The 23478-nt window shown below is 38.4% G+C and overlaps 2 protein-coding genes and 1 gene segment (V, D, J or C); all 3 read right to left on the bottom strand.

Moving 5' to 3' along the window:
• Positions 1–23478, bottom strand: part of LOC134076573 (immunoglobulin gamma-1 heavy chain-like) — a 77162-nt gene that overhangs the window by 16119 nt on the left and 37565 nt on the right. The gene's annotated exons all lie outside the window — the stretch shown is intronic.
• On the bottom strand, positions 6317–16764 carry LOC134076574 (sialoadhesin-like). The gene is made up of 9 exons (XM_062531697.1): positions 16719–16764; positions 15708–16022; positions 13809–14075; positions 12246–12512; positions 10643–10909; positions 9030–9365; positions 8418–8720; positions 7432–7586; positions 6317–6893 (listed from the first exon to the last, which is right to left on the bottom strand). Exons 1-9 carry the CDS (start codon positions 16735–16737, stop codon positions 6882–6884), a joined length of 1941 nt encoding a protein of 646 aa, XP_062387681.1. The 5' UTR covers positions 16738–16764; the 3' UTR covers positions 6317–6881.
• LOC134076577 (Ig mu chain C region membrane-bound form-like) overlaps positions 21900–23478 on the bottom strand; it is a 125001-nt gene continuing 123422 nt past the window's right edge. Inside the window, 2 exon segments of the C gene segment in view lie at positions 21900–22324; positions 22838–22992. Of these exon segments, the coding sequence occupies positions 22313–22324; positions 22838–22992 (167 nt within the window).

Below are 23478 nucleotides of genomic sequence, written 5' to 3'. Positions count from 1 at the left end.
ATTTTCTTAATCCTCTATGTCTGAGAGATATGTTTTGGTATGATAACCTTTTCTAAGTGGTAGCTTAGTTGTATTTTTACTGGCTTTTATACCCATACCCAGTGCAATTCACAATACACGCCTATGTGTAGGTATAGGTGTATGCAAGTGTGTGGGATGATGGGATATGTCTTAATCCATGTTATATCACATGTAGATGCCATAGGCTTTTAGAAAATATATAGTTTAGATGGATTATATAGCTTTTCCTGAATCACATAGGCTAAAATGTATCCGTCGAACACTTTTTCACCTACATATAGGATTAAATAGAGGCAAAGGACTGAAAGTGGGTGGGTCAAATCCCAACTCTTGCTATATCACATCTAGAGAGTATGGGCTTTTAGAAAATGTATGCCAAGTCACATAAGGAAGATATTGACCTTTAGACAACATATCAAGTGAGTTGGCATGCACTGAGATACTTCCATCATACCATATCATTGACAATCATTTGTTTTATAATGTACTTCCATTGAAACGCATTGATTTTGACTCGATTTGATTTCCTAATTTCTGAGGTGATATGAAATAATATCTAATATTCCCTTTGCATAGGCTTTTGGTATCCAATATAGAAGCAAAATGTAGCAATTATTTTGAAGCTGACTCTACCTATTGTTCAGATTTAGTTTTCTAGAAATATATGCAAATTATTGCATTTTTAAGTAAAACTGGTCTCATTTGCATATCTAAACATCACATTTCAGAAAACTTGCAATACAAAAAATCTTTGCCTTAATGTGAGTAAACAACTGTGAAAGTTTCAATTTGATATCTATAGTTTAAAATTTTACCCATTTCACCAGTAGTAAATCCCAATGGCAAAATGCATTGGAAATTGCTACCTTTGACATTGAAAAAAAAGTATGTTCCACTAAATATAAATGGGTAGATTTTTTATATGTTAATTAGATATACCTAGGGGTCACAAAAAACTTGGAATGATTACTATTCCATTAGTTATGGGTCAAACGCTAGATTGACTGGCCTATATAGCCTCCGGCAATATAACCTACAACAGTAAATATTAGTGGGATCGTTGACTACCATAATGGCTACATGCCCATCTGTCCGCTGCATGTCATGCACTTACTAACCTCAAGGGCCGACTAACCACAGGTCGAGAGGTGTAGTTGGAACTACACAACTTTACGATGGTGGTCACGAACGTTCGTTGCTACTATGCTTTTGGGAAACACCCACGAAGGTCAACGATGCATCGTACTATGTAAGTTCCACCACCATAGTTCAGACTAACGTTTTGGGAAACAGTTGTGTCGTACTTACATAGTTTCAACTATGTTAGTTGCTATGTTAGTTAGCAACTATGCTTTTGGGAAACGCACCCTGGGAAGCTAGCGAGACTCTGTGACTTGCCTGAACTAACGCTGTGCTCCATATGTGCGGTGTGCTGTGCAGCTGCTAGACCAACTTTCTCTTAAGTCAGACGCTTAAATGTGGTTCAACACTTACATACTTTATTAACTTGAAAGACTCTCATATTGTGGAAAATGATGATAACTAGAATGATGACATAACTGGAATGATGCTTGACATGCCTAGGAGATGTTTTCTGCTCACAATAATTTCTCCCCAGACGCTTAGATGATAATGTGCCGAGTTGTATCTGAATATGAATCAGATGTTTTCACCAATAATTCACACTTTGCATCGCTGACAGCAGCTTTTTTCGCCATCTTCTTGATTGACCTTTGACCTCTGCATAGGTAAAGACCCAGGGAGATTGGGAGACAAGGAAAAATATATACTCTTTTTTGCATAGTAAAGGTCTTAAAGAGAGAGTGTGTGTGTGTGTGTGTTCATGTAAAAATCATTTCATGTTCCCACCTCGGTTGTGACACATTTTAATGTCCTCAAAAGCCTTCACAGAGCCCTCTGGGACACTGGCACTGATGCATGGACAGCATGCAAAGCAGAGTCAGAATGAGCTCGACAACAACTTGTATAGCTAAACTAAACAAGGACTTAAAATATAAAGAGAGGCTTCTATGCATCCATCAATAACTTGCAAATCTATGCTTCAGCCAGCTGTGTGTAGAAGTTGCACATGCTCTCCCTTCACTTCCTCAATGATTGTTAAAACTCAAACTGTTGCTTATGCATAAATACATTTAATAAAATACTCAAATTGTGTTCAAAAATGTGCGTTCTAAAGCCACAGTTATCCTCAAGGTCATACCTCACTATACAGGGGTGCGTTTCCCAAAAGCATCGTTGCTAACTAACATAGCAACTAACATAGTTGAAACTATGTAAGTACGACACAACTGTTTCCCAAAACGTTAGTCTGAACTATGTTGGTGGAACTTACATAGTACGATGCATCGTTGACCTACGTGGGTGTTTCCCAAAAGCATAGTAGCAACGAACGTTCGTGACCACCATCGTAAAGTTGTGTAGTTCCAACTTCACCTCTCGACCTGTGGTAAGTCGGCCCTTGTGGTTAGTAAGTACATGACATGCAGCGGACAGGTGGACATGTAGCCATCATCGTAGCCAACGATCCCACTAACATTTACTGTTGTAGGATATATTGCCGGAGGCTATACGCGCACAACATCACTGGAGAACATTATGGGGTACAGTGGAAAGTGAAATGTTGTGGAGTTAGCCTACTACACGACAACAGTGCGTGGTGAGGTACTGCGACCGCAGTTAACTGTGTTGTTATTATTCGTGAATTTGTATGTAGCCTAATGCTAATGTGTTAGCGTGGTTTCTTTCGAACACCTTACGTTATATTTACTGGTGATAGACCTTTTGAATGCTAACGTAAATGTCATGTGAGCCTGTAATTGTTATGAAAAGTTAACGTTACATTGTAATCGTATGTTAACGTTACATTGTAGTCGTGGTTTGTTAAGAGTCTTTGGATGGAGCATGACTGTGATCTATGGGTGCCTCTCATGCAGCGTTTACGTGTCCTCCCTCGCTCCTCGGGCCTCGATCCTCACTGATCTACATAAAGAAAGATAGAAGAAGGGCTAGACTATCCCATTGTTGCCGCTCCATCATTCTTTATGTAGATCAGTGAGGATCGAGGCCCGAGGAGCGAGGGAGGACGTATAAACGCGGCATGAGAGGCACCTTATGTAATCTCGTTGAATGAACACCGTGCAGTGGCGTAATGAATAGAGAGTGAGCTTTCACGTTGTCGAAGTTGCAGGTTCAAGACCCATGTGGAAGCTACTGGTGGAGTATGCTTGTGGAATGATGGTGGTTTATTGGTGTCTTATTATCCACTTAAAGTGTAGAAGGTAGTCTTTTAACCACTGTACGTTTTTGACATTTGAACATAGGTCAATTATTTTAAATGATTAAATGATGTAGCTACAACATAGGCTATACACAGCTGTCAACTTGAGTAGCCTCTTGCTTGGAGAACTTTAAAGAGCAACTTTCAAGTAATTGTATAGGCCTACTTCATTTGAGGCTCGTTGGATAAGTGAGCATATTGTGTATAGTTGTGTGTACAGTAACAGTTGTGCAGTGGTTAGTGTGAAAACATGACATGAATTTTACTAATTTAACTTCTTGCTTTTGCTTTGTGACCTATATTTTGATGTCATGCCTCATGAGGAACATATGTGAAACAGGGGTCCAAACATGTTAGCAACTTTTTCCCGGCATGCTTCCAGGCCATCAGGAAGGTTTGCACTATAGCTGTTGGAATGACCTCTTCCACCATCATCATCATCATCTGGCAGTGGGACGTCATCCTGAAGGGCCATGTCGTGCAGTAATGGCATAAACCCCACCACTGACTTGGGTGATGTCGTCTGGTGTAGTCGGGAAGGTCATCCTGTCAGTGAGCTACAGGATCTGTTTGACAGCTGTCACAGCTCTACTGACTGATGCCTTGCTTAGCCCAAGGCCATGCCCTAACACCTCCAAAAAGCTGCCAGTAGCGTAATGTACATAATGATCAATATGTATTCCACTGTATTGCAATTACCCTTCATTGATTTCACACACCTGTTCTAAAAAACAAGGCATGACTCGTCATGTCATATGTATGTAGTCCATACATTAATGTCTCAGGACTGTGAATGATCATTATGAGCTATATGGAGGAGGCAAGGGGACATCAGAGATGTTTCATTACAGGAGTAACATCATCCATTTCTTAAACACTGTTGTGTTGTTTTCTGGGGGCCCATTATGTTGTACTACATGGCTTATTCTACTTCAAACAATATGCAGTATCCTCATAGTTACATGTCTAGGTTTCAGAATTCAGGACTATTTAGTTAACATGCTTGTGTTATCATAGGAGGTTGATGGAATAAAGTAGGTGTTGAAATGTCAGTCCCCCAGGGAATATAGATATGCTTAACAGTAACAGTAACAGCAGAGAGGGTTAAAGCGGAAAGTAATGAAGGATCTTTGGTAACAGTATAGACTGCTACTATCTCAGCAGCAGAAAGGCAACAACAGCAACACATAGGCTACAGTAACACTGTGTGTGTGTGTGTGTGTGTGTGTGTGTGTGTGTGTGTGTGTGTGTGTGTGTGTGTGTGTGTGTGTGTGTGTGTGTGTGTGTGTGTGTGTGTGGCTATGTTGGTACAGCTGATACAGCTCCTTCAACGCTTTGAGCAATAGTATGCCTAATATTTGTGATATATATATATAAGCTATATATAACTTCATAACTGAATGAATAATAATCATACAACATTGTGTCTGTTCATTTAAAATACTTGTGTGTGATCACATGCTCAACATTCTACTATATTTATTCTGCTCTACTGCTAATACACTGCACATATTATTTTCTTTTATATTAGTCTAATCCACCTTCTGTAAACCAACTATATACTGTCTACACTGCACTATATGTCTTGTTCTGTCTATGCACCACCTACACTTTGTCTATGACATTATATTTTCTGCTTTTTCCCCCACTTCTGGTTAGATGCAAACTGCATTTGGTTGTCTTTGTACTTGTGCTCGGCTCAACGACAATAAAATTGAATTGAATCTAATCTAATCCAACCATGGCAGTTTTAATAGAACATAATGAAATTGTTTTAATTTAACCTAGGCCCTGGACAACAGACCTAGGCTCATGTTGGCCTATAAGGTAGGTAGTAAGCATATGATTAGGGCTCCAATTATTAGTTAACACCAGGACTATAGTTTGCAATCAATAGACCTTTTTAATTATTGAATGAAAATCTAAATTCCAATATCATTTAGCAGTGAGCAATGTCCAGGATTGAACCCGTGACCATGAATTACGTAGTGCAAGTGTCTACCCATTTACGCCACCGTATGGAACTTATTGCCGAGCAATCGGCTAATGAGTTATACCCCAATGTATTCGGTGTGTTCAATAAATGCGTAACTTATTTGTTTACATTTCATCGGTTTGGCGATTTGAAGGCTTCACTGATTAAGTAGCCTAACCTAAGCTAGCCTACTTTAAATAAGATACACGCTGGGGTTATTATTATTATTCATTTTAGCCCATGACTATAGGCGATTATTAATTATCTTCATCATCCATAATAATAATGAAAACATAGCATAGGCCTATTAAAAATACTAGCTCTTATAATAGCCTGCAAATTATTTTAATGATTATTATTTATGATAGGCCTATCATAAGGCTGGGCCCAGGAGTGTAGGCTACAGAAATCATAACTTATGTCAGGCAATGTTGGCCTACAATTTAGACTTCATGCGTTCGGCTCTAGCCGACAGGACCCGACACGCTCCGTAAACATCTGCTACTATTGTAGTCCGAACTATGTTGGTAGCAACCAACTTGGTTCAAACTAACAAAGTACTATGTTGGTAGAGCAGTTTTGGGAAACAGTCGTAACTTGGATGTTGGTTAGTTGAACGATGCATCGTACCATGTTGGTAGAAAGCTAACCTACGTAGTTGTACGGGAAACGCACCCCAGTATGTCAGTATGTGTGTATACCTGTGTATACATCTGCACTATATGCATCTATCTATTTATCGATTTCTCTATCTATCTAAGAAAGTATGAAACAGAGAAAAGAAAGAAAGAAAAGTAGATTGAACATGAAATGCCTTAGCATCATTTTTAATCATGGACGTTAATTGTGATGCTGCTACATGTTGTTCTTAATTTATCGTATCTCACAATATGCCATGCAGTGTTTATCATGCGGCAGAGAGGAAGTGTGCATGCTAAAGAATTCTCTTGAGTCTCTCAGAGTTGTTTTCAGCCCAAGTGCTGCAGGTGTGACACTTTTGAGGAATTCAGAAAGGGGAAGAGCAAGTTGAAATACGTTTATTTCTGTACAACTGAAAGAACAAATCAACCCTCTGGGATTAGCTGGTCTAGAAATAGCCATAATTTGCTTTCGAATACTTTGTGCGTTTTACATTTACGTTTAACATTTTTATTTGGCATGTAACATTTAAAATCATGCAACAGAATTTAACAGCATGTGTAGCACCAGCACAATATTTTTTATTTGTTGGAAAAGTATTGCAGGTAAGCTCTATCTATACATATGTGCAAGACAAGACTCCTCTATTTTCAATTAACCTGAAACAAACGCTGATAAAACAATCAAGCATAAAACTAATCAGTGATTAATCTTTTCTTTGTTCAGTCAGTGATAAGAACAAAATGTGATAAAAACAAAAATGGAAACATTTCTGTAATGCAAATACAACTTCACAGAAATTACTGGCCCATAAATTACAATTTAGATCTGAAAAGTACAATTTGGACAGAGATTTAGATAACAACATTGTAGACAATTTATAGAAATACAAACTGCACAAAAATATGATGACTTGCCACTGTTTCCCCTCTCTCCTGTTCATTGTTGTCAGTGTTTCACCTGGAAGTAAAGGGGGAAACACTACTTGAGAATCTCTATCATGCAGTAGTAATGGCAGAAGACAACTAAAGGCCTGCACACACAACTCCGATTTTTCGGAAAAAATATTTGCACGGAATTATGGCAGCTATTAGTATATAAACACATGTTTACTCACATGTATGGTCTGAAAACACTGAGGACAACGTTCGTTGTGGTGAAAACAACTTTCGGAATAGTATCGTTTGATGTGACATTTAGCATGTGAAAAATCAGACTGTACATGGAGCTTAATACTGTAGCCTGATCCTTTTGACATGGTCATCTTTCGGACAAAACATTCTGAAGGTCATTTAGCAATGCTGATAATGTTGCCTTTATTAATTCTTATGTTTATTCCTATTGTCCCCACTCACATTTCTTACATTCCTTCATTAGTGTCTTAATGTCAGATCTTTCAGCACTGCAACACATTTGAAAATACAAGCAGTCTTCTACACTCATATCATTTTAGTAAAAGAAGGTCCAGTGATCCATGGTACAACTGTTATACTGATACCTTGACAAGACTGAGGATAGCGCTGTAGACCAGAGAGAAGAGGAAGAGGAATATGAAGGAGGTGGTGGTGGACCACATGCTGCTGTATTCGTCCTCCTCCTCATCCTCACTCTTTGTACAGAGCAGGACATCTTCATCTCCCACCCCAGGCTCACCTGTGGGCAACACCAGACATCACTGATGCTGCTCATCCTCATGCCACTCACAACAGCATACACTCTCTGGCAGGTGGTTGTAATCTCTTTTGTCAGAATGGCATACTATGGTATTACCATATAGCATAATGTAACAGAAGTGTACTCCTATGCTGGTTTTGTACTGGGTAACAGATGTCAATTTCAAAATGTATGTTATCGCATGTTGTCACATATTTTCCGGTGTTTCAATGACTGTAGAGTTGTATGCTAGATTTATCTAGATTATGTGTCTGTCTACTTGGTATAGGAAGATGTAAAAAAAAAAAAGTTATCAGCTCTTACTGTATTCTTACATTACAAGGGAAATATAATATGTCATGCTACTGTATATTTGACAAACTTCTGCTGTGATAAAATGCAGTGGTATGAATTTATTTGATGCTTTAATCACAAGACAGCACACAGAAGACAAAGACACTAAGCGTTTCACAATTTCTATCAAAACACAACACCATAGATATGACAATACAGAAAGTCACGATGAAACAAGTTCTCACAAACAAGCAATGCAGTGCTTTCGACTAAATTAAAGACATTACAGAGACTTGCAAGCATGATGAGCAGGCATTGGACAGGGGACAAGAACATAATATCAACAAATACAACATTTATCACAACACAGCCAACAAAACAGATACAATGTCTCAAGCAACCCATTGGTGAATCAATACTCATCAATACTCAACGACATCTGTTTTTTTTTTAAAACAGAATAGCATGTTGGAGAGCTCACATGAGTTTGCTTGAGAGATTACTTATCATCACAGACAGGACACTCTGGGTATTTACGTTTTGAGTAATCCGCCATTTTTGGAGAAGTGTAGTTTTTCATGCCACTATGCCTGACCGCGCAGGTGAACTTAGTTAAGTCTGAACCGGATGAATTGACTGTCAGTATGCTGACATGCGACTTGCTGCCATTCTGTTGTTTCACAACGCCGGTCTTTCCCTCCTGGTACGGTCCTCCATTCACCTGCCACATGATGTACACATCTCCTAGAGAAGAGCCCCTGACCTCACACACCACAGATTCATGGTTTGGGTCTCTTGCCTCAGGGAGGGTGTAGATGAGCACTTCAGGATCTGCACCACCTGATAAATGAAGATACAAGCGCTGATGTCAGCCTGCTGTTTACAAGAAGCAAAGCTACCATAGTGGTCGATGAAGTCTTTTTGGGCTTTTTATACTTTTGTGCTGGTTAAGAAAAAAACATATCCTATTGTTTATATTGTCCTATAACATATGGCCAACAGTACAGTTATATGACAATGATAAAGGCCATCACAAAATACTATATGTTTAGATAAGTCTTTTATTGTACCCTAGGCCTAAACTTAGAAATGATCTATAGCTATAGAATTTAACTCCAAAAATGTAAAAAGGACATTATGTCTCATTACCTTTTTTGATCATTATTTTCTGTGGGCTTCCCTTCACTTGCTTATTGTGCTTATCGGACACGCGGCACTCAATCTCCGCTCCAGAGAACCACTCATTCAAATCCACCTGTAGTTTGCTGATCATGCCTGACAGGCCATTTTCCAGTTTGACTCTTTGTACTTTAGCGCTGCCACTCCGATCTCGTCCTCCTACCGTCCATGTGACTTTAGTACCATTCAGAGCTGATTCTGTATCTCTGGTGATACACTGCAACTCTGCTTTTCTATAGAGGAATATTTCTCTTGATGATGGCGGGGTTAGCTCCACCGGGAGCTGGTCTGACAACCTGATGGGATCTGAAATTATTAATTTTGTGCACAGTTAGGACATACTGTAATTGGTTCAGTCATACTGCTGTTTCCATAACCCTATGTGTTATGGTGCATGTACATTATGTCAACATTTCCGTCATCTCTGTAGTCCGCATATGAACCATTGGCCTAGTAAAGATGGGCTCATCTTACTCTTATATTCTTTTTTCCTATTGGCCAAAAGAGATAAAGATTCCTTCACCTACAATTATCTCATATATTTTATATTGAGAGATTGAATATGATATTTGTTGGTATCACAGGTACATCATTTGCCTTTTTGGGGTAATGAGGTAGGCTGATAACAAAATATGGAGACAATGAATGTTATCTTGTGGAATGTCAACTGAGAACAATTATATCATAATATACACAGTGCTATCATATTGTCCTTATTAAAAAGTACTTAAGAGTCATTGCACGAGAAAACCAGGCAAAACCAGCTGGAGGTAGGAAGATGAGGGTCGGCCAAATCGGCTCTTACTTTGTATATGTGATAAGTATGAACAGCCATATACTTAAAACCCTCGAACTCTTTTTTGTTCTGAAGCCACTGCGAATACGAGATAATGCTTCTTAAAAATGAACAAAATTTAGAGGGAGGAAAATTCTGCTTTCAGTGGTGTAGATAACCCCTAGGTGCACCTTTTGGTCTTTAAAACTGTGCTACCTAGGCTCTATGGACATATAAAGCTTAGGTTCATATCTTTATCAGGATAATCAGGGTAGAAATGGCAATTTCATTTTCAGCCATGAATTTTTGAGGGTCTCTGAGAGGGGTCCCAGAACTCCATAACAAAAAACAGCTGGAGGGTTTTAAGTATATGGCTGTTCATAGTTCCACATATTTATCACATATACAAAGTATGAGCCGATTTGGCCGACCCCCATCTTCCCACCTCTGCCTGGTTTTCTCATGCAATGACTCTTAAATAAGTGAAAAAATATACCAGCAGTAAGGTGCATATTACAGATTACAAAATGGACTCCACACCACCATCCTCAATTTATACCCTAAGAGCATCTTGTCAATACATCTGCTGTACAGTTGTTGTATTATCTGCAAACGAATTCATACTGAGTGCAGAGTAGGCCTTATGAACCTCCAAAATGAATCCAAATCTTATAATGCAGTCAGAAGTACAACTGAGTTGTATATTTATACAAACATCTGTACATAATACATTTGTATTACATGACACACACACACACACACACACACACACACACACACACACACACACACACACACACATATATACCTTTGACATCAAGAGTTGTTTTCCCACTTGGTTGTGATGTTGAGGGTCTGCCTGTCCTCTCCCCCTGACACCAGTACTGGCCCTTATGAGACTCAGCAGCTCCACTGATGGTGTAGGTGTTTACCTTTGACACTAGAACGCTGCTGGAGCCCTTATACCACTTATATGTCCAGCCACTGAGAGACTCTATCACACACGTCAGAGTGACCGTCTCTCCAGTGAACACAGGACTCTGTGGCACTACAGTCAGTGTAGTCAAAGGCAGCTCTGCAGAGGAGTAGATGGAGAGAATAAGAGCAAAGGAGAATGAATATGAACTGTTCTCATTAGATTACACAAGACCTCAGTAACAATAGTACATGTCCATGTAATACTATATTTAATGTATCACTATGCTGCTTCTCATTCCGTAGCATAAATAGAAACTTCCAAGTAAATAGATGAAATTGCCGTTTCTAAAACGGATCATTCTAGTCCTTGATTATGATTAGCAGAATATGTAGTAAAATGCTAAATCAGTGGAACCTACTGCTTCTTGGGGCTTATTGCTTAATTCAAATCAGATTCAGATTAGATTTATTTTCATTCTGTTCATTACCAAGGTAAAAAAAAACACAACGAAAAAGTGTTTCTCCAAGATCCAGACAATATCATACATCATTCATACACACATATCCACCTGGATACTGAGATGACTGTTAAATATATATATATATATATATATATATATATATATATATATATATATATATATATAAATAATATAAAATAAGTATAAAAATACAAATACTTCCCCTAAATGGGTCGTGAAGGATGTAGAGATAAATAGCAGTATGGACAAAAACAAAGAGAAATTGTGCACTTTAAGCAAGCAAGAGTTTGGACATCTCAGGCCATGACGCATACCTCGCCACATGTAGATTACATCCATTTCAGAAGGCAGTCTAAAACACTGAATAAGGAAGAGCAACACTTACTCAGCATATTGGTCTTGCTTATTAGCTATCTACAGCTTAGCGCCAGGAGCCAGAACTAATGGTAGAATGAGCATCCCAGTGCTATAGTCATGCTGTTGTTTCATAACTCTATGTATTATGGTGCAGGTGTATTGTACATGTTGCCAACATTTTTGTGGTCTCTATAGTCCGCATATAAAGCTATAAACCATTGCCCTACTGTAATAATACCGTATTTACATTTGTAAAGATGGGCTCATCTTACTCTTATATTCTGTTTTTATTTTTAGGATGCTCATATAATGACAGGGAAAAAAAGAAAAAGGAGATTCCTTCACCATTATCTCATATGTTTTATATTGATATATTGGGATATTTGTTGGTTACGTAATTAAGTAAACTGGTGTATCTAAGACAGCAGTCAAACAGAAGAGTCTCACAGAACACTTAAGTCTACAGAGCACAACAGGCAAGCCAGACTTTGTCATGCCTTGGAGGCCTTTGCTTCTATGAGAGTCCTTTGTTTGAATTGTTTGAATTCTCAACCAACCACTGGCTGAAGGAAAATATAACACACACACACACACACACACACACACACACACACACACACACACACACACACACACACACACACACATATATACCTTTGACATCAAGAGTTGTATTCCCACTTGGTTGTGATGTTGAGGGTCTGCCTGTCCTCTCCCCCTGACACCAGTACTGGCCCTTATGAGACTCAGCAGCTCCACTGATGGTGTAGGTGTTTACCTTTGACACTAGAACGCTGCTGGAGCCCTTATACCACTTATATGTCCAGCCACTGAGAGACTCTATCACACACGTCAGAGTGACCGTCTCTCCAGTGAACACAGGACTCTGTGGCACTACAGTCAGTGTAGTCAAAGGCAGCTCTGCAGAGGAGTAGATGGAGAGAATAAGAGCAAAGGAGAATGAATATGAACTGTTCTCATTAGATTACACAAGACCTCAGTAACAATAGTACATGTCCATGTAATACTATATTTAATGTATCACTATGCTGCTTCTCATTCCGTAGCATAAATAGAAACTTCCAAGTAAATAGATGAAATTGCCGTTTCTAAAACGGATCATTCTAGTCCTTGATTATGATTAGCAGAATATGTAGTAAAATGCTAAATCAGTGGAACCTACTGCTTCTTGGGGCTTATTGCTTAATTCAAATCAGATTCAGATTCAGATTAGATTTATTTTCATTCTGTTCATTACCAAGGTAAAAAAAAACACAACGAAAAAGTGTTTCTCCAAGATCCAGACAATATCATACATCATTCATACACACATATCCACCTGGATACTGAGATGACTGTTAAATATATATATATATATATATATATATATATATATATATATATAATATAAAATAAGTATAAAAATACAAATACTTCCCCTAAATGGGTCGTGAAGGATGTAGAGATAAATAGCAGTATGGACAAAAACAAAGAGAAATTGTGCACTTTAAGCAAGCAAGAGTTTGGACATCTCAGGCCATGACGCATACCTCGCCACATGTAGATTACATCCATTTCAGAAGGCAGTCTAAAACACTGAATAAGGAAGAGCAACACTTACTCAGCATATTGGTCTTGCTTATTAGCTATCTACAGCTTAGCGCCAGGAGCCAGAACTAATGGTAGAATGAGCATCCCAGTGCTATAGTCATGCTGTTGTTTCATAACTCTATGTATTATGGTGCAGGTGTATTGTACATGTTGCCAACATTTTTGTGGTCTCTATAGTCCGCATATAAAGCTATAAACCATTGCCCTACTGTAATAATACCGTATTTACATTTGTAAAGATGGGCTCATCTTACTCTTATATTCTGTTTTTATTTTTAGGATGCTCATATAATGACAGGGAAAAAAAGAAAAAGGAGATTCCTTCACCATTATCTCATATGTTTTATATTGATATATTGGGATATTTGTTGGTTACGTAATTAAGTAAACTGGTGTATCTAAGACAGCAGTCAAACAGAAGAGTCTCACAGAACACTTAAGTCTACAGAGCACAACAGGCAAGCCAGACTTTGTCATGCCTTGGAGGCCTTTGCTTCTATGAGAGTCCTTTGTTTGAATTGTTTGAATTCTCAACCAACCACTGGCTGAAGGAAAATATAACACACACACACACACACACACACACACACACACACACATATATACCTTTGACATCAAGAGTTGTATTCCCACTTGGTTGTGATGTTGAGGGTCTGCCTGTGCTCTCCCCCTGACACCAGTACTGGCCCTTATGAGACTCAGCAGCTCCACTGATGGTGTAGGTGTTTACCTTTGACACTAGAACGCTGCTGGAGCCCTTATACCACTTATATGTCCAGCCACTGAGAGACTCTATCACACACGTCAGAGTGACCGTCTCTCCAGTGAACACAGGACTCTGTGGCACTACAGTCAGTGTAGTCAAAGGCAGCTCTGCAGAGGAGTAGATGGAGAGAATAAGAGCAAAGGAGAATGAATATGAACTGTTCTCATTAGATTACACAAGATCTCAGTAACAATAGTACATGTCCATGTAATACTATATTTAATGTATCACTATGCTGCTTCTCATTCCGTAGCATAAATAGAAACTTCCAAGTAAATAGATGAAATTGCCGTTTCTAAAACGGATCATTCTAGTCCTTGATTATGATTAGCAGAATATGTAGTAAAATGCTAAATCAGTGGAACCTACTGCTTCTTGGGGCTTATTGCTTAATTCAAATCAGATTCAGATTCAGATTAGATTTATTTTCATTCTGTTCATTACCAAGGTAAAAAAAAACACAACGAAAAAGTGTTTCTCCAAGATCCAGACAATATCATACATCATTCATACACACATATCCACCTGGATACTGAGATGACTGTTAAATATATATATATATATATATATATATATATATATATATATATATATATAAATAATATAAAATAAGTATAAAAATACAAATACTTTCCCTAAATGGGTCGTGAAGGATGTAGAGATAAATAGCAGTATGGACAAAAACAAAGAGAAATTGTGCACTTTAAGCAAGCAAGAGTTTGGACATCTCAGGCCATGACGCATATACCTCGCCACATGTAGATTACATCCATTTCCATTTCAGAAGGCAGTCTAAAACACTGAATAAGGAAGAGCAACACTTGCTCAGCATATTGGTCTTGCTTATTAGCTATCTACAGCTTAGCGCCAGGAGCCAGAACTAATGGTAGAATGAGCATCCCAGTGCTATAGTCATGCTGTTGTTTCATAACTCTGTATTATTACAACATTGTTTGTGGTCTCTGTAGTCTGCACATAAAGTTATAAACCATTGCCCTACTTTAATAATACCATATTTACATTTGTAAAGATGGGCTCATCTTACTTTCATATTCTGTTTTTATTTTTAGGATGCTCATTTAATGACAGGGAAAAAAGAAAAAGGAGATTCCTTCACCATTATCTCATATGTTTTATATTGGTATATTAAGAAATGTGTTGGTATCAGAGTTAATTGATATTTAGAAGTAATGAGGTAGGTTATACTAACTAAATACACTGAATCTTATTTTGTGGCATGTCAACTGAGAACAGTTAAATACCATAATATGCACACAGAGTGTTATTATTGTCCTTATTAAAAAGTACTTAAGTACGTGAAAAATGACAAGGCGCTTACATATTACAGATTACATAACGGATGCCACACCACCATTTGCATTTTATCCTAATGAGTTCGTACTGAGTTCATACTGAGTAGAGAGTATGAACCTCCAAAATGAATCCAAATCTTTTTTTTCAGTCGGAGGTACAAATGAGGTCTATTCACAACCCCAATTTTACCAATGCGTCAAAAGATTAGTAGGCCTATTCATTTGAGAGGGAGAGCTACATGGAAATATAGGCTACATTTAAAACACATGTAGGTGCGCAGTGCTAAGTGATCTGTACATAATATATATTACATAGGTCTACATAAAATTCATTACTAAGCAAATGAGTATTTTTCAGACGATATTGTAATCAATCACAAGTCTAACCCATTTTGTAACATCTGCTGCAGTAAACATAATCCTTACCTAGCTTTTTTACACCAGCCGTAGTTACTCCAGGCGTCTTGGCGGCGGCGCCGTCCACTTCACAGGTGAAAGTTTTCTTTGCTTCCCAGTCTGCTGCCTGTACGCGAATCTGGCTCATCTTGGAGTACTTTCCATCCTTGGGAATGTCTGGGTATTGTATGAAGTCAGTAAGGTCTTGTCCACTTGGGCCTTTCCATTTAAACTTCTGTGAGTCGGCTGGCAAGAATCCGGACATAACGCAACCCAGAGTGACGAATCCACCGTCAGATCCACATTGTGACAGTGCGAAGATGGACGTCGGCACCGATGAGGCTCCTTATAACAAACAAACATAAAAAAAAACCCCAGAAAATGCATAGAAATCAATAACTGACCGTTGCTAGTTTTTTTTTCTTCATACGGACATGCCACTTACCCGTTGTGACAGTAACCAGAGTGCCTTTGCCCCAGTAATCAAAAGCCCAGTTGCACAGCACTTATTAGAACAACCATGCAAGACAAATAGCCCACCGAACATTCACTGTCTCAGTACATCATCGTTAATTTCCTACGAGTTTTAGTTCATATTGCAATTTGCACATTCTGTATAGTTGATATATTTTCGCTGCATCAAACATTAATAGCAAATGCAAAATGGAATTCTCTGTTCTTACCAGATGAAACCGTGACCAGGGTTCCTTTCCCCCAGTAGTCAAAAGCGTAGTCACAGTGAGAATTTTTGGCGATTTATCGTGCAAAAATGTAAGACGAGTAGATGTCACCGCTTTTAGATCCATACTTTATATAGACTGGTGCAGAATAGATAATGGATTCCTATCAAACACGCAACTGCTTCTATAATCAATATATCATGGAATTAGGCGAACATCACTGTCTCAATACAGCAGCGTTCATTTACTCCGAGTTTTACTTCATATTGCGATTTGATTGTCTAAGACAGCATGTTCCGTAGGCCTAGCATATACATCAAGCTGAAGGCTACAATAGAAAAATACAATTCACTGTTCTTACCGGATGAAACAGTGACCATGGTTCCTTTTCCCCAGTAGTCAAACGCGTTGTCACAGTGCGCATTTTTGACTCATTAGCCATGCAAAAACTTTGACTTTTTAGACTCATACTTTATGGGAACTATTGGCTGAAGCTAAATTGATTATCGAGTGTTCTTTCAAACACACTACTGCTTTAGATGTTCAATAACCATAGAATTAGTCAAACCAGGCTCCTGTTATTATGGTGGCCTATTCAAAATATTAAACTCACAGTTTGCCGCAAATGTCATAGGACCATAATTAAAACCATGCTTGGTTTGCTTACTAAATATTTATCTTAATTGAAAAGAAAACAGACCATGTAGGTCTAGGCTAGTTTAACGCCTGCCTAACATGACCCTGAAGAGACTGTCAAAACGGTAGTCACGCAGGTAGAATATCACCAGTACACGTGCATCGGAGAAATAGGCTAGGCTTACTATATTTTTGTTGATGTCTAATTGGATGCCTGTATAGCAAAAAATGTACAGTATTCCATCTTCTAGAGCCTAATATCAAATCGAATGGAGTTGACACGGCCATGTATAATAATGACTGTCAAATTGCAAGTTGTTGTCTTGGGTTAGTCATTTTAGCAATATCAGTAGGCTATAATAATTTCGTTCATTGACATCAGCAAAAAAAAAAACAAAAAAAAAAAAACAAATAAAAACAAACAAAAATAACAAAATAAAAAACAACGCAGTTAGGCTATATTTTCACTTAACTTACCAGATGAAACCGTAACTGTTGTGCCTTTCCCCCAGTAGTCAAATGCACCGTCACAGTGGTAAACTAATCTACATTCCCTGTACACAATCTCATGATCTTAATGAAATCAGTTCTATGAAAGCTTAAAACACATTTACAGCTGTCCAAATTTTCATCGTAGGCTGCTTTAATTTCTGCTCTCTCTTAGGCTACATGTGTAATGGTTAAACGTTTCACATTTCCCATGGACTAGCCTACTCCTAAATTAGGCTACATCTTTATTACATCACGAGTAAGCTCGTTTTTGCATGAAACAAACAAAGAAACAAACAATCAATCAAACAACAACAACAACAAAAGTAGCATCTACTGTACCTGAGGAAACTGTCACTTGAGTTCCTTTCCCCCAGTAATCAAAGTAGTAATCACAGTGGCAGAACTAATTGTGTCTTCGTACAGAAAATGCACTATTCGAACACACCCACTAACTGCGCTAATGGTCGGGAACCTCTAATCGGTTTGTTATCGAATATTAAGTGATTAGATACTCAGAAGACACTGTCACGAGTTCCTTTCCCCCAGTAGTCAAAGTAGTTGTCACAGTGAGCCAACTAGCTGTATCTTCGTACAGAATATTAACTACAGCATGTATAAACCCACTAACAGCGGTAATGGTCAGAAACATCTAATGGGTTTGTTATGACCGAATATTAAGTGATTAGTTACTCACCAGAAGACACTGTCACTTGAGTTCCTTTCCCCCAAATATCGAAGTAGCCGTCACAGTAATATATTTGGCTAGGTCTTCGACTAAAAAGAAAACAAACACTAACCTCCCTGCGGTAATCATATACAGTAGGCTAGCAAGCTGAGGTGGGAGTAGACAGCAGGCCCTATAGAGTTAACCCCAATCCGTCGAGAAACATGCTACTATGTCCAAATTAACATATTTGTACACGCTTCTTAGATTCTTAGATCTTTGATTCTCTACCTGAGACGAAACATATTACAAAAGGTAAACAATATTCAGGATGTCATCACACATTGTGAATGGCGCAAGTGAGAAGTAACCGAAAGCTTAGCATGGAATGAATAGCCTCTTTGAGCAGCATCACTGTCCCTTGTCAGGATAAAAAATGCTGTTTGAATAAGGTGTCATTGTGTGACTCAGCAGATTTGTGATTATAGGCCTATTGATTATTTAATTGATTTACTTTTCTGAAAAATGACTCTGGGTAAGCAGAAGTCATACCTCTACTGTTATGAGGGATCTAGTCGGGAGCTCTCCAAGGTGCTGAAATCATCTGAACCTCAGTCAAGATATTGTCACACCACTGGTACGTCTGTGTGTGTGTCAGTGTGTGAGAGTGGCAGGCTGCATTCATACACATTTTAATAAACCCACCACCAATAACAACTAGTCTCACATTACCATGTCTGTATTATTAATGGAAAATAAAATAAAGACAAAACAAACAAACAAACAAAAAACAAACAAACTAAAACATCTGTGCTACAGTTATCCTGCCTGTGGCTAGCACAGCAAGCAGGCTATGCTATGGGGGCATAATGTTAGACTCATTTAGACATTACAAGTGCTGTGCAACATGAGCATGACCCTTACCAGACAGCACTGCACGTTGAACTCTAATTGTTAACTTTAATTGTAAAGAAATAGCATACATCCCGTTTTTCCTGTTTTTTTCCTTCCGTAGTACTAGGTGACTTTGAACAGCATAGCTCTATGTTTTTTTTTTTTTTTTTTTTTTTACAATTGCTTAAACACTAAAATCAAAAGTATCCTTACCTTAATGAAATCATACACCCATGGACAAAATATATCAGCCCATATAAGCACATTCACCTGCTGAAAAAAAAACAGCCTAAGGTGGTTTGCTGGTTTATTTGACCAACCTATGATAGTTGACCAGCTAGACCTGCAAAACTCTTGCAAAAACATACCTTCAGCTTGTTTACCCAGTTTACGATGGCAATTCAGCTGGTTTTGATTGTCTTGGCACCTCAAGCTGGTCATTTTAGCTGGTGTTGCTGATCTTACATTGCTGGTTTAACTGGCCATGTGAGCTTATGTTGGTCATTCTAGCAAACCAGCATGACCATCTTACACCAACAATGTGAAGCTTGGAAGGCTGGTCACCAGCATGACCATCTTACACCAGCTATCCCACATGAGTAATCTCTGAGTAATGTCACCTGCAGAAGTTCTCAGATGATTCTGCAGTTGTGGGATGTGTCAGTGATGGTTAGGAGTACAGACAACTGGTGGGCCACTTTGTGACATGGTGTAGGAACAGCCACCTTGTGTTGAATGTGGGTAAGATAAGTTAAATGGACTTCAGGAGGCCCAGGCCTGAGGTAAATACCATCTTAATACTGGGTGAGGAAATAGAGGTTGTGGAGAACTACAAATACGTGGGTGTCCACATAGACAATAAACTGGATTAGAGGTACAACATACATGTCCATGAGTAGATGACAACAAACTACTTGAACTTGAGGCCGTACAAGAAGGACCAGAAGGCTCTATTTCATGCGAAAGCTCAGGTTGTTTACTGTAATGTTTGCAACAAAATATTGGAAATGTTTTGATAAGAGTGCACTGAAAAAAGGATAACTGGATTTATCATAGGTCTGTGGAACGAACATCACAAATGTTTTGTATGGCACAGGCCTCTCTCATCCTCTTTGCCTACACAGATGACTGCTGCAGTGAGTTATACCCATTGCAGACAATAACCATCACATTGTGAAGTGTGCATAGATATAACAGCTATAACAACTCCCTGGCAGAAGAGACGCTCTTGGGACAATCCTGGCTAAATAAAGGTTAAAAAAAGAAGGATGAAGAAATATCATGTTGTTCTGTTACAAACTGTTCTGTAAGATGATGTCATGAAGCTCTCTTACAGGGAACACCAGTCAGTGGGCATGTAAATGAAGCGTTCCATTTCCAGAGCGTCTCCTGCAACAATTAGATTCCATCGCAATCCATGTAACTGGCTACACCAAACCAGAGCCATATAGATACATATGTATCTATATGGCACTGCACCAAACGTGATAGCGGCGACGCACGCTAAAAAAACAAATGCTCTAGCTTTATTATGCGCGTGAATGGAACGCTTCACTTGCGATCTGGTGTAGCCCAGGCTTTGAAATGGAATGTGACTCCATCACTTCAGAAGTCAGAATTCTTGAGATATTTGATGACTCAATTTTTTTACCTTTTCTTTTATCTGATTATGTGCTTCAGTGAATCAACAAGATTATCTAAAAATGTGACCCATGTCTGTAGCTGTATCATTTGAACTCAACTCAGAAGAGACCGTTGTTACAGCAAGCAGAATCCATTCTGTGAGACAGTAGCAACCCACTGCACATAGATTTTCAGCTCCTTCATCATACAGTAGCGTCAGCCATTTTATGGCTAAACTCCAATAGAAAACAAATGTGCATATCAATCACATCCTAACCAACCCAAAGTCACTTTGTAAACATGCTTCTTATTGTCTAAGTTTGTGCGGTGTGATATGATTCTCCAGCTGCTAGACCAATTCCCTATTCTAAGACAAAGCTTTAACTGTGGTTCAACACTTTATTACTTGCTACCTTATTAACTTGAAAGACTTGTGGAAAATTGTGATGACTAGAATGATGACACAACTGGAATGATGCTTGACATCCCTAAGACATGTTTCCTGCTCGCAATAATTTCTCCTCAGATGCTTAGATGAGATGTCTCTGAATCTGGATCAGTTGTTTTCATCAATATTTCACACTTTGGCATTGCTTCTTTCGCCATCTTCTTGATTGACCTTCTGTCTTTTCTATCGTAAACTTATATTCAAGATGCAAATATGTGTGTGTGTGTGTGTGTGTGTATGTATGTGTGTGTGAAAGAGAGAGGAAAAAAAAGAGAGAGAGAAGTTCATGCAAAAAGCATTTCATGTCCACACCTCAACGGAATTTCGGTTGTGACACATTTGAATGTCCTCAAAAGCCTTCACAGAGCCCTCTGGGACACTAGCACTGATGCATGGACAACATGCAAAGCAGAGTCAGAATGAGCTCGACAAGAACTTAGCTAAACTAAACAAGGACTTACAATATAATTGTGATGCTGATACATGTTGTTCTTAATCTAACGTATCTCACAATATGCCATGCAGTGTTTATCATGCGGCAGAGAGGAAGTGTGCGTGCTAAAGAATTCTCTCGAGTCTCTCAGAGTTGTTTTGCAGCCCAAGTGCTGCAGGTGTGACACTTTTGAGGAATTCAGAAAGGGGAAGAGCAAGGTGAAATACGTTTCTTTCTGTAGAACTGAAAGAACAAATCAACCCTCTGGGATTAGCTGGTCTAGAAATAGCCATAATTTGCTTTCGAATACTTTGTGCGTTTAACATTTGTATTTGGCATGTAACATTTAAAATCATGCAATAGAATTGAACAGCCTGTGTAGCACAATATTTTTTATTTGTTAAAAAAGTATTGCAGTTAAGCTCTATCTATATATATGTGCAAGACTCCTCTATTTTCAATTAAGCTGAAACAAACGTTGATAAAACAATCAAGTATAAAACTAATCAGTGATTAATCTTTTTCTTTGTTCATTCAGTGATAAGAACAAAATGTGATAAAAAACAAAAAACAAAAATGGAAACATTTCTGTAATGCAAATACAACTTCACAGAAATGACTTGCCCATAAATTACAATTTAGAACTGAGAAGTACAATGTGGACAGAGATTTAGATAACAACATTTGTAGACAATCTATAGAGATACAAGCTGCACAAAAATATGATGACTTGCCACTGATTCCCCTCTCTTCTGTTCATTGTTGTCAGTGCTTCACCTGGAAGTAAAGGGAAAACACTAGTTGAGAATCTCTATCATGTACAGTAGTAGTAATGGCAGAAGACAACTAAAGGCCTGCACACAGTCCGATTTCTCGTACAAAATATTCGCATGAAATTGTGCCAGCTATTAAACACATGTATACTCACATGTATAGTCTGAAAACACAAAGGACAAAGTTCGTTGCGGTGCATACAACTTTTGGAACAGTCTCGTTTGAGTTGAAATTTAGCATGTGAAAAATCAGACTGTATATGGAGCTTTTTGACGTGGTCATCATTCAGACAAAACATTCTGAAGGTCATTTAGCAATGCTGATAATGTTGCCTTTGTTAATTCTTTTGTTTATTCCTATTGTCCCCACTCAGATGTCTTGCACTCCTTCATTAGTGTCTTAATGTCAGATCTTTCAGCATTGCAACGCATTTGAAAATACAAGCAGTCTTCTACACTCATATCATTTTAGTAAAAGAAGGTCCAGTGATCCATGGTACAACTGTTATACTGATACCTTGACAAGACTGAGGATAGCGCTGTAGACCAGAGAGAAGAGGAAGAGGAATATGAAGGAGGTGGTGGTGGACCACATGCTGCTGTATTCGTCCTCTTCCTCATCCTCACTCTTCGTACAGAGCAGGACATCTTCATCTCCCACCCCAGGCTCACCTGTGGGCAACACCAGACATCACTGATGCTGCTCATCCTCATGCCACTCACAACAGCATACACTCTCTGGCAAGTGGTTGTAACCTCTTTTGTCAGAAGGGCATAATATTGTATTACCATATAGCATAATGTAACAGAAGTGTACTCCTATGCTGGTTTTGTACTGGGTAACAGATGTCAATTTCAAAATGTATGTTATCGCATGTTGTCACATATTTTCCGGTGTTTCAATGATTGTAGAGTTGTATGCTAGATTTATCTAGATTATGTGTCTGTCTACTTGGTATAGGAAGATGTATAAAAAAAGTTATCAGCTCTTACTGTATTCTTACATTACAAGGGAAATATAAAATGTATATTTGACAAACTTATGCTGTGATAAAATGCAGGGGTATGAATTTATTTGATGCTTTAATCACAAGACAGCACACAGAAGACAAAGACACTAAGCGTTTCACAATTTCTATCAAAACACAACACCATAGA

The sequence above is a fragment of the Sardina pilchardus genome, chromosome 3 (genome assembly GCF_963854185.1).
Source record: "Sardina pilchardus chromosome 3, fSarPil1.1, whole genome shotgun sequence".
NCBI classification, from domain to species: domain Eukaryota; kingdom Metazoa; phylum Chordata; class Actinopteri; order Clupeiformes; family Clupeidae; genus Sardina; species Sardina pilchardus.
Note: the sequence above shows the minus strand (reverse complement) of the source record. Positions and strands in the feature narration are given on the sequence as shown.